The 12514-nt window shown below is 39.3% G+C and overlaps 1 protein-coding gene across 5 annotated transcripts in view; it reads right to left on the bottom strand.

Annotated features, from left to right (window-relative positions):
* GOLGA3 (golgin A3) overlaps positions 1-12514 on the bottom strand; it is a 38842-nt gene that overhangs the window by 9558 nt on the left and 16770 nt on the right. For all 5 annotated transcript variants that reach the window (XM_042442015.1, XM_042442016.1, XM_042442017.1 and 2 more), the window contains 9 exons: positions 11606-11717; positions 8446-8752; positions 7597-7799; positions 6250-6387; positions 4980-5141; positions 4201-4569; positions 3706-3783; positions 3091-3354; positions 2471-2565 (listed from right to left, as the gene is read on the bottom strand). In XM_042442015.1, the coding sequence (XP_042297949.1) occupies positions 2471-2565; positions 3091-3354; positions 3706-3783; positions 4201-4569; positions 4980-5141; positions 6250-6387; positions 7597-7799; positions 8446-8752; positions 11606-11717 (1728 nt within the window). The remainder of the gene's footprint in view (positions 1-2470; positions 2566-3090; positions 3355-3705; positions 3784-4200; positions 4570-4979; positions 5142-6249; positions 6388-7596; positions 7800-8445; positions 8753-11605; positions 11718-12514) is intronic.

Below are 12514 nucleotides of genomic sequence, written 5' to 3'. Positions count from 1 at the left end.
GTTTCTGAACCTCTTTCAGCCCAATTTCAGATCGGTTTTCATGGACTACATTCCAGTGGTGGGCAGGACCAAAAATATCAGGACATTAAGGCTTAGAAGAGGTATTCTGAACTTTTAGAACAGAAAAAAATGTACAAATGCTGGAGAGCCAAGTAAAAAAAGAGGAATGAGGCATGGCTATCTGGAAACATCCACAGTGCTAGATTGGCTCCAGGGCCCAAGGCTCCCCAGTTCCTGTCACACTAATTCTTGTTGCAGGTTTGATGTTAGAAACAGGGCTACCACAAAGTTCTTTGTTAGAATGCTTCATTTTCTGTTAAGTGAATGCAAAGTCCAAAAGGTTCAGGTGCATTCTCTGTTTGCGTTTTATGTATGATGGCACAAAGTCAAAATTGCCTTGAAAATCTTCACTCTTGTCCTGCTTCTCCTAATTTGATTGATGGCATAGGCTGTGCTGGTTGGAGGATTCTAAAAGTAGAGGGCAAGAAGTTTCCAAATTATGGCCTGTGGCCCTCCAACACTTGCACCTTCCTTCTCAGAACAGACTTCTGCAAACCTAGTTTCTGCAGTATGATACCAAGCATACTCTATGGGTCCACACTCCATTGCAGTTTGTGCAAAAATGGCATTTATTTTTAGAAATAAATGCAAATTGCATTGTTCATAAAAAAGAGAGATAAATAACTGAGAAAAATCACTAGACAGATGCCAATATTTCTTTTTTACCACCCCACCACCCCACTAATTCCAAGATTTACCTAAAACTTTTATTCTTCGGTCGTGATAAAGGCGGCATCTACACTGCAGAATTAATGCCATTTGACACCACTTTAACTGCCATGACTCAGTGCTCTGGAATTTGTAGTTTTGTGAGATAGTTAACTGTCTCTGTAAAGGGCTCTGGTGTCACAGTAAACTACAAATCCCAGGATTCCAAAGAAGAGAGCATGACAAAGGAATATATATAGTGAAAAATTAAATTTAAATTTAATCTGTCCCACAGTATCAGCATGATATTCATAACATATGCTGCACTATCAAGAGCACTACAAGCAGGTTAGCATTGATCCCATGAAATGCCACTGTATTTTTAGGAGTAATTGGAATTTAGAAAATAGGATGATAAAAGTGTACAGCATATTACAAAAGAACACAAATTAATCAGCTCATGCAACTGGAGAAAGACATACTGTAAGAATAAAACCCTTTCTGCTTTAAAAAAAACCACTGGCTTACAGAAATGTTAATCAGGCAAGTGAAGGTACTTTTTAAGTACATCTGCCTCTGAAACAACCCCAAGAGCCACATCTATATGAATAACAATAACTTTATGACAAAATGATTTTATGACAATGACAAAATTAGCCAGAAAGCTTAGGCCCAATTAATAAGTAAAGGCAATCATTCGAACTTCTCAGTGCTAAGCTACTTCAATAAATCGGTTGTCCAAGTGCTCATTCAGACATAACACCAAAACATGGTTTAGTACTATTTTACAAGTCTTAAAGACTGGTGCTGATGTGTGTTCACCCATTCCTGCCCCATCTCACTCAAAGTGGCAAAATCCTGATTTGCAATGTCATTGTAAACCAGAATGAAATCGTAGTTTTCATTCCCGGTTTTATGTAGTATGCCACTTTGGACAGGATAAGAAGCTATGGTTTGCTACAGCCCTTTTGCACCTGATGAATCAAACAGCAAAATAGGGAGAAGCATTTTAGCTCAGTGCTACTGCCAGCTCATCTACTAGTCTAATTTTATGATTAAACAGCTCCATATGATTAATAGGCTCTGGAACTCTCTACTAAGGGATACCAGGGAGGCCCTCTGCAAGACATGCTTCCATCAGATGTTTTTCTCCAGATGAGCTTTTTGAAACTGACTGGTCCTTGAGGATAGATCTTTGCACAAAAGAGGTGCTATATTTTTTCTTAATTTTACTGAAGTGATACAATTGTATTTTTTAATTAATTGCATTTTAATACGTGAACTACTTATTTGTTTTATATTGTATTGTTGATATTTATCGTTTGTTGCTCTATGATGTTGTAACCAGCCTTGATCTCATGGAAAGGTGGGCTAGAAATAAATGATTTATTAATTATTATTATTATTATTATTATTATTATTATTATTATTTGTTTTAATTGTATTTTTTATTCAACTTTACCATCAGCTGCCTTGAATCCCAGACTTGGGAAAAGGTGTGAGGGAGATAAATCCAATACACACATACATACATGGTATCTCCTGTTTTTAAAAATGTATTACTTGACATTTTGAATTATTTACTCAATTGTATGTAATCTAGGCTGGAAAAGAGAGAAAACAAGTCTTGTACAAATTTGCTTCATCAGAAACTCTGATGAGCTCAGATGCAAAAAAGAAAGCAGAATTCTGGCTGGACGCCACCATTGTTGAAGTGGAAATTTTCAGGTGTCTCAAGCTTCATTGACCAAATCATACTCACACTTTTGTTTCTTGTTGCATTTCATCAACTTGTCGTTTTAATGTTTCATTCATCTCAGCAAGAGCAGACATTTGCTCTCTGTCCAACTGCAAAGACTGAAAAGCATAGAGGAAGCACAAAAGAGAGGAAAGTGGCAAGGATGACTATACACATTTACACATTCTGTAAATAAAAGAGTTTAAATTTATATACTTGGTAACAAGGATGTGTAAAAGTGAATAAACTCAAATGTGTTTATAGCCTACCTGATGAGCTCAGGGAAGATAACAACCATATTCTTCATAAGTCACCCATTCCAAGTTTACCCCCAACAAACCCTAATTATTAATTGTTACTGTATTTTTTAAAGCCAACATTAAACTATAATCTGAAATTGAACAGTTTATGGTTCAGTTATAATGCTTCATTGTAGTTGTTTGAAACAGAAACAAAGCTTCCAATCTCCATCTAACTACCCTGAAGAGAGGAATAGCATGTGAACTGGGAGGACATGGATGGAGGGAAGGCTATTTATTATGGCATCTGTTTCCAGCTACTGTGGAAAGCAACTTATTTCAACAAACTGATCTGAAGCATTAATGTGAAAGGTTAAAAAAAGACAGGGTAGGCTTCCTCCATACCTGTAACTCTGCCTCCATGCTATCACGCTCTCTCTGTGCCACTTGCAGCTGAGTTTCTAGCTCTTCCAACTGCTGCTGGACCCGAGACACTTCCTTTGCCAGTCTTGAGTTTTCTATGTCCACAGATTTCTTCTCACCCTGAAGCTGGAGAAGCTCCAGTCTTAATTCCTTCATTTCAGAGTCCAGCCTCTTTTTGGTAGACTTCAGTTCACTGATTAGCTGGTCCTTTGAACTTGCATCTCGACGGTAAGCTTCCACCATCACCTAGACATCCAGAAAAAAATTGATATTAATTTGTAACAGTTATTTTAGTTTACAAAACCCAGAGTTTGAACATCCACGTATCCTATTTATATATGAAGAGAAGTGATAAGCAAAATTAATCTGAGCATGCCAATCATAAACAGAAACAAATATTTCTTTAAGAAGAAAAAGAATCAAAACAATTTGTAAGGAATCAGGAAAGGAATCAGCAAAGGTTGTTTTTAAGCCAGCATTACATCCACACCTACTTATAAAACATAACACAGGCCAATTAAAGGGGGAGAAACACAATCTCTCCCCCCCGCCTTTCCTTGAAAGTGTAAAACAATAGAAGAGAACACATGTAAACACCTTTTGTTGAAGTAATTGTTCCTTTATTTTCTGTGTCTGTTTCTTGAAAGCTGCACTTTCTTGTTGTAGATTTTCCACCTATTGGGGGGAAAAAACAACTTCAACATTACTTGATCCCTGGATAGTTCTAACCTGCAAGCCAAAAGTCTTCCTTGGGATGCAATATCTCCAGTACACAGTCATACAGTTTATCTCAATGCAATTAACCGAATTTAATGAGAACTCCAGAACAGAATTCTAGTGAACAGTACCCAAATTTAAAATATTTAAGTTAGAAAGGGAAAACAAACAAATGTTCATATAGCTTGCAGTTTCTTGCAAAAGGTTAGAGTATCCAAATACTCTCACTTCCCAAAAAGTGACATGCTACAGATGGCAGATATACATCATAAAACATTCTTAAACATTTTCACTATAGGAAACTCTTGTCAATATAGCACACTGCTATACTGAATTAAAAAGGTGGGTTGAGGGGGGTATAGAGGCGCATATTACCTGACTTGATTTGATGGCTATTTCTTGCCTCAATTGCTCTAAAACATCTGAAGCTGCTTCAGTACTCTCCCCTAAATACTGGACTCCTTCTTCAAGCCCTTCTTTGCCTGCTTTTGCAACCTGCAGGGCTACTTCTAGGACAATCTTCTCATTTTGCAAGTATTGGATGGTGTCATCCTTTGATGTGGCATCACCCTGCAATTCCATCAGCCTGGCCTCCAACTCATCATAACGTGTCTGAAGGTCACCCAGGGACTCCTCTCGAGTCTGTAATGTCTCTTGAGTGGAAGTCAACTGTTTCATGAGATCCAGTTGTTCCTGCTGCAAAGCCTCAACTTGAAGATCTCGTTGATGCAATGTTAGTTTCACCTGCATAATGAAAAAAAATCCAGTCACACTAGGATCAGCTCCCTGTATGAACCCATGTATCCTACCTTTCAGCAATTAAGATTTATAGGCAGAATACACTCATCCTTCCCTGACTTGCATTTTGTCAACATTTACAAGGCCAGCACAAAAGGTAACAACAGCAGCAGTGACTGTAAGAAACAGATTTTTAATATACTTTCTTCCAACTACTAGATCCCATTTCAAGCCAACTTATTCTCACAAATGAGTCTGTAGTATTCTTAGTAGTTTACCTCCACAACAATTTTAGTTTTATTTTCTTGAAACTAACTTCCCCCCTCTAGTCATCTGAAATCTAAACTATAAACTGATGAGCAAATTATATGCTAACATTTCTGTGGAAAGTCTTGAATTCTGAAAGTTGCATCTACCTTTTCTAGATCCTGCTCCAATATTACTGCAGAATCTGCCATTTTCTGCAGTTGTTCCTTCTCATCCTCAAACTCGGCCAGTTTCTTCTGCAAATCCTCTTCCACCATGGTCTTAGCTTCTTGGATCTGCAGAAAAGCTGCTTCTTGGTCTAACATGTCTGCCTGTTAGAAAGTAGTAGACAATTTTGACATGTTAAAGAGAGGAAACTGCCAACAAAATATTATCATGTAGGAGTTTTGAGAAGCAAATAATCCAGTCCTGCACACTGCCTTAAGACCCTTTTCCCATTCTTTATCCAGTTTGTTCAGTTCTGAAGAAACACTTCCTTAGGACATTACTTATCTCAGTCCATGTTAGGGAAGAAGAATGTTGTTTGGTTCACATCATCAAACCAACCTAATCCAAACTTCCATGTATAAAGGAGATTAAGACACAGTTATTATTGAGACAGAACATTTATAAAAGAGGTCACTAACTGCAGTTTAGTAATATAAGCATGTCTATTCAAGTATGAGGCTTGCTTCTGTTTGGCATGGCCTTAAGGAGAAGTTTGAAATCTTTTGCTACTTCCAATTTTACTGAAACTTGCTGCTACAGCCAGATTTTGTATATATTAGGTATAATACAGAACAATCCAGTTTTAAACCATGGTATTCACCTATGTATCCAATTATAATCAAGTCTTTGCCAAGTGTAAGTATAAAAGGAGACAAAGTCCCACAGGCTGTGTGATGGACCAAAAACTGTTATTTCTTCAAAAGTCCAATGCGCTTTGGTCTTATCACCAATTGGCCTTCTTGGGGGCAATTCTCAGAAATTTCTGGAGTTGCAGTCTATAAAAGTGGACCTTCTGAGTATTAGAAGAGTTTTTTAGAGAGGGCAGACTGCAATTCCAGAAATTTCTGAGAACTGCCCCTGAAGAAGGCCAAATGGTGATAAGGCAAAATGTGTTGGACTTTTTAAAGAAATAAAATGTTTTGGACCACCACACAACGTGTGGGACTTTTATCTCCTTTCATTTTCCCACTGTTCTCCAGTTTTTTGTTCTGTGCCCTGGTGTTAGTATAAACACATGCATACAAAGAAAATGGGTACAAGGGCCTCTTACTGCAAATTCACTACATTTTGGGATTATAGCCTAACAGAAAACACACACACATATATTAGCACAACTATTTTTGTTCATTCTCTTCTCTTAAAGTGAAGAACCTATACTTCACCAGGAAATCTCAACAAATCTACAGGGGGGGGAGACTTTAAGATTTTTACCTCTATATTTTGTAATTGTGTGGCTATACGTTCCTTCTCTTTGATGGATCTGTGCTGAGTCTCTGTTAACTGATGAGACAGTGTTACATTCTCCAGCTTGAGATGCTCCAGCAGGCCCACCTGGTTCATCTGACCAGCCTTGGGAAGACAAGATGAGGAGGATAATATTAGAATCCTGACTTGCAGTGCTCTCTTGAGATATTTAAGAAGACAGAATAAGAGGTGATGCCTTTCCAGTTCTGATCCATGGCTCTAGAATATGTTTTCAACTGAGACCCATTACACTCCTTCTCCAACTGTCTTTTCATCTGTAACTGAAGCTACTACTCTTCTAGAAGGTTTTTACACAAGTCATTTTAGCTGATCACACTTTTAATGCCATCAATACTCAAGTTGGATATCAGGGATATAATATTATATAATATTATACTGTCGTGTTTAATGAGGTTCATACCAATTGTTCTTTCATGCCCTTTTTCAGTAAGGTACACATGAGTAGAAGAGCAGAGTAGAAATAAAATCATCGGCATCAGTTGTCTGACCATGTATGTACCAAAATTTCAGGTTTCTCAATAGTGTGGTAATACCCTAATGATCTGACACTTCTGTGTCTTCCTTCAGCACAAGTATCACCATACATTCTCTTTCCCATGTCTTGTTGCTTATGTAGCTGGCATGGCACCATTTACACACAACAGTACCAGCAGGCTAGATAGAACACCAAGATTTGCACAATTTTTTTAGAAGTGGATGGGGAGATAGTCCAGTCCAGTCCAAAATAGTCCAGTCATGAGTAAGTATGACTGTTGGACTGGACACAACTAAGAATGAGTGGGAATAAAATAGGGTATCCTGGATAAGGATATTAATTACAAAGGATACTTGACACTACAGCATCTTGTTGCAGGTTCTTTTATAATATATAACATTTATATATGTTTTGTTATTGTGTGCCCTCAAATCATTTTTGACTTACAGCAACTGTAAGGTGAACTTATCATAGTTTTCTTGGCAAGGTTTGTCCAGAGGGGGCTTCCTCTGAAGCTGAGAGAGTGTGACCTGCCCAAGGTCACCCAGTGAGGTTCCATGTCTGAGTGAGGATTTGAACCCTCATCTCCAGAATCAGAGCCCAATACTCAAACCACTACATCATGCTCGCTTTTACAAACATATATGCAAGTTTTACGAAGTATATACTGTGCTATGACTGAGAGACCTAGTACAAATCCTAGTTCAACCATGAAGCTCACCAGTTCGTCATGGTCAAATGCCCTTCATTCTAAACTGTACCATGGTACCGCTATATACACCAAAAATACTACAGGACATAATTAAAGTCACATTTACCTGTATGTTTGCCATCTCACTCTGCAGCCGAACTCTTGCCTCCTGGGCCAAAGCCAACTGCTGCTGGTACCAGTACCGTACTTTCTGTAATGAGGCAATCTCCGCTTGAGATGATTTCAGCTTACTGGTCAATGTTGTGCGTTCCAGTTGGACCTGCTGGAGTTGGCTTTGTAAAGATGAAAGCTGCTGTCGGAGATCATGAACTAAAAACCCAAGGAAAAATAAAAAGCAGTCAGGTCTAGTAACTCCACCAATAGCAACAATGAGCAAGCCACATCTTATTTATAGAGAGATGCATACCCCATCTTTGGCGCTTTACAGACTGCCCAAAAGGTCTGTCGGCGCCCTCATTTGCTGTGCGGAGGAGCCTCAGCGGCCAAACCGCACGATTCCTCCGCTCAGCAAAAAGCTGCAAAAAGCAGCTTCTTTTTGCAGCGCCATTATGACGCCGCAAAGCGCTATTGGCGCACTTGCGGCATCACAATGGCTCCGAGACATGTGGACGCTAAGCATCCGCTACGTCAAAATGGCGGCGCCCATGTAGAATGGGAGCCGCCATTTTGTACATGCTCGGCGCATACTAGGGTTAGGGGCGTCCGGAAAGGAGCACGTACTTTTGGGCGGTGTAGAACCTGCTTTTCAAAACAAAAATAAGCAACCATAGAAATAATGTTTCAGAATTCCAATTCAGCTAATCAAAGCAAAATGATAAACTCAATTTAAAAGTCATACAAGACTGAACAGTTCAGAGAGACAACAGCATGAAAGACTCCCTTTTAAAAGTAACCATTCATTTAAAAGCTCAAGTGAATAAACAGATTGCTAAAGCTTGTGCATCTATCTGCTCACCTGTGCTATCCTTAGTAAGTATACTTTTCTGCAAGTCTTCCACTTTTCCCATTAACCTTTGGTATTGCTCTTCTGCCACTTGCAGGTCATTACTGGATGCGGCCAGGCCAGCATTCTTGGCCTCCAGTGCCGCCTGTAGTTCTGTCATGGCTCGTTCTAGGTCCCAGCAAGACTGCTTTAATGTGGCCACCTCCACATTCAGGGAATCCTGCTTCTGCTGGCTGCTCTCACTGTGCTCCATCTGGGTCTGAAGCTTCATGTGCAAGGCAGCAAGCTGGGCTTGCAATTCCGTCTTTTCTTTGAGGGCCTGAACAAAAGCAACATTTAAATATTTTAAAAATATTGTTTACTTACTGACATTGTAATTTAGGTGACATGCAATAAGACAAACCAACTATGATGGTTTTTCGAACTTGTCTTGAAATCAGGATTTAACATAAGCAATAGTCAACCTTCGCCTCAAATCAGTCTTCTCACCAAGCCCCCCAGATGGAATTTGTTGGGTGCTATATGTTGGGGTGGGAATGCACCAACCCCACACTCAAGAGTTTATAAAGTTACTTCTAAAAGTAGTTAATTATGGTTACTTTCCCCTCCCACTACTTTGGTTCAAATAATTACAGTTACATCACCATTAAAATTGTAATTTTACTTTAATTTAACTGTCATCTTCTGCCCTGGGAAGGAGCGAAAGGACAGGCCCAACGCCATCGGGCCTGAAGAGGAAGAGCCCTCCCCTCCCTCCTTCCGATTGTCATCTTCTGGCCTTAGAGGGAGTGAAAGGACAGGCCCAACGCCATCGGGCCCAGCCTCAATTAAGAAAAAGAGCCCTCCCTCCAGTCCATCTGCCTTGGTCCAAGCCTCAGAGGGAGAAAAGAATGCTGGACCTGATCCCCTGCCCCCCTCACCATTCCCTTCTCCTTTTGTGTCATGTCTTTTTAGATTGTAAGCCTGAGGGCAGGGAACCGTCTATTATCCCCTCTGTTGTAAGCTGCCCGGATTCCCAGTGATTGGGCGACATATAAATAAATCCCATTATTATTATTATTGTTGTTGTTGTTGTTGTTGTTGTTATTATTATTATAACACTTCTCTTTCTTGTTATTCAAAAGTAGCTAAAATTGTCACTTTCAGTCACTTTTTGAAGTGCTATAAATTGCTGGCCTGTGGTACAACATATCTAAGCAGTTGAGTAAAACTATTAAAAGTATGAAATTATTAAATTAACTATTTAAATGATTTAAACTATTAAGCATAGGATCATACTGCGGAAGCAGACATTAAAAATAGGATCATACAGTTATACTGCAGAAAGGGTGAAGTTATCCCTTGGCTACTACAAAAAAGGAGTTAATTCCAAAGTGCAGTAACTAAAACACAACTCACACTCCCTCTGAAGAATCCTAACTAACTCACTTTTCTTTAAAAGTGAACAGAAATAATGTGGATAATGTCTTAGGACCATCACCATCCCTCTCTTTCAGGAAGACACACACAGGTGGCATCAGCCTGTAGAAATAATCCAGTTTGATACCACTTTAACTGCCATTGCTCATTATTATGATATTCTGGGAATTGTAGTTTAGCCTTCTCTGTAAGAAAGCTCTGGTGCCCAAATGAACAATTCCCAGAATTCCATAGCATTGAGCCATGGCAGTTAAAGTAGAGTTAAACTGGATTGTTACTGCAGGAGCAACCACAGGCAACTTTAGGAAATGCTGGATGGATTCACATTTTCAAAACGTTTTCTTCCCATTTTTAGGCAGGGAAGGTCAAGGCAGAGTCAACTAGAACCACTGTGGATTATCTGTTCCTGATTACAATCAGCCAGATGCGCAGGAGGGAGAGGAACTCTTAAACAATATCACCCAGAACTCTTTCTGCTTGGCTCAAGAGAGAAAACCACAACAAAATGTAGTTGCATTTACTCATATTCATAACCCTCTTCCCACCATCAGACTACAAATTGTAACTTACCTGAGACAGGGACCTGACTGTTCTTACAGCATAAGGGCACCATAAACTCCAGTTACCTAATATAAACAGTAACTTGAAAAAGCTAGTGGTATTTCCAATTGAGAAGAAGCTTACAATTTAGTTTAAAGAAAAATTATTGAGGGAAGCAACACAGAGCAAGGATCATAAGAGCTATTTTAAGTCCAACCTTCCCATAGGTTAGAATTTGTTTTTAGTTCTGTTGTTATTATTATTATTATTAATAATAATAATAATAATAATAATAATAAATAGTTTATTTATATCCCGCTTTTCCAATTTGTGATCAAAGCGGCATACAAGTTTGAATGAAAAACTACATCAAGATAAAAACAATTAAAAACAGTATTTAAAAACAAACACAATAGCAATAAAAACAACAGGTTCAGCTGAATGGGGAAAATCCATAGACATCACAAGGTTGTCAAAAACCGAGGGGGTGGAACTTAAACTAACATCTCATGGGGGGGAGGCTTGAGAAAAGAAAAAGGTCTTTGTTTTAAACAACAAAGCTTTCATTCTTCCATAAGACATAACAGGTTGCTTTTGAAATTTAGTTCAGTAGAAAAAGAAGGATGAAAGGTGACATGCAGAGTCTATGGTTCAAGAGGAACATGTCCAATATCTTCTTGCATAGACATATACTATATATACTTGTCTATAAGTCTAAAAATTTATGCCCAAAAATTGACCTGAAAATCCCAGATTGATTTATTTATGGGTCATTATGGTAATGTGATAGCAGCTCTTTCAGATTTCCCCATGCAGTATCTTTCTCTCTTGAGCCAAGCAGAAAGAGTTCTGGGTGATATTGTTTAAGAGTCCCTCTCCCTCCTGCACATCTGGCTGAAACGAAAGCTGAAATGATGAAGCAAAAAAACTCAATGAGAGTCTCTCTTGCCATACTCACACATACACACACTGAAGAAGCCTCCAAGTTTTACCCTTGACCTATCCATGGGTCAGGGCAAAATCCATAATTTTGGCTCCAAAGCCTGACCTCAACTTATGCCTGAGGTCAACTTATAGTTGAGTATATACAGTAAATGGAACTGTTGTTCTCTCAATCCAAGTCTCAAGTCTCATTGTTTTTAAGTGCCACACAAAAAAACTCCCTTAATAAATTTCAATGACACTCTGCAAAACAGTTCAGCTTCCTTTATACCTCATTGGCTTCTAATGACAGTGCTTCTAGTTGTCCTTCAAGCCTCATCTTTTCTTTGAGGACCTGCAACATTTCATCGTGCGTGCCTGCAATAGAACTCTCCATCGATATACTAGGGAGAAACAAAGTAGATACACTTTAATGATGTTGTGCCAACAGTGCTTTTTTCATTTCTTCTAATTAGATAATAGACAACTTACAATAGAGTCCGAATTCACTCTCTAACATAGACATGAAAGAAACCATAGCCATAAAAGCAACCTACTGCCACCATTTATGAGTGGGATGGTGCCCAAAAATCAAATTATGGTCCACAACACACTGCAAAATAATCCACTTTGAGACTGCTTTAACTATTACCCTGGCTCAATGCTAGGGAATTCTGGGAACTGTAGTTTTGTGAGACATTGAGCCTTCTCTGTCAGAGAGCTCTGGTGCTACAATAAACTACACTTCCTAAGATTGCCTAACACTGAGCCCGAACAGTTGAAGCTATCTCAAACTGGATTATTTCTGCAGTGTGTTTTGGACCTATGTGAAAAGTCTGCACAGCCTGATCGCTGGATGATTGCACAATACAGTGTGCTGCCAGACACAGGGCTGAAACATACCAGCAAGAAGGGGAGGCTTGAAGCCGTCCCTGCCGAAGATGGATTGGGATCGGGACAAACACAGGCTGTGGCCCCAATTCACATCAAACCCAGCCCAAATAGGAGCTTAAAAGATCCGATCCTATTTGGGCTAGGAAAGAGAAGGCTTTCCCAGTCCCGCTGCAGCACCAGGGCAGCTCCAAGATGCTTCAGCAGTGTGTGGCATATAAATGCTACACAACCAGAGCCTCTTGAAGCTGCCCACTTGTGGGCAGCCAGCCAGCTAGCTTCCAGGAGACTTCCGGGCATCATCAGAGTG

The sequence above is a fragment of the Sceloporus undulatus genome, chromosome 10 (assembly GCF_019175285.1).
Source record: "Sceloporus undulatus isolate JIND9_A2432 ecotype Alabama chromosome 10, SceUnd_v1.1, whole genome shotgun sequence".
Classification (NCBI taxonomy): Eukaryota; Metazoa; Chordata; class Lepidosauria; order Squamata; family Phrynosomatidae; genus Sceloporus; species Sceloporus undulatus.
This window is presented reverse-complemented; position numbering and strand designations above follow the sequence as displayed.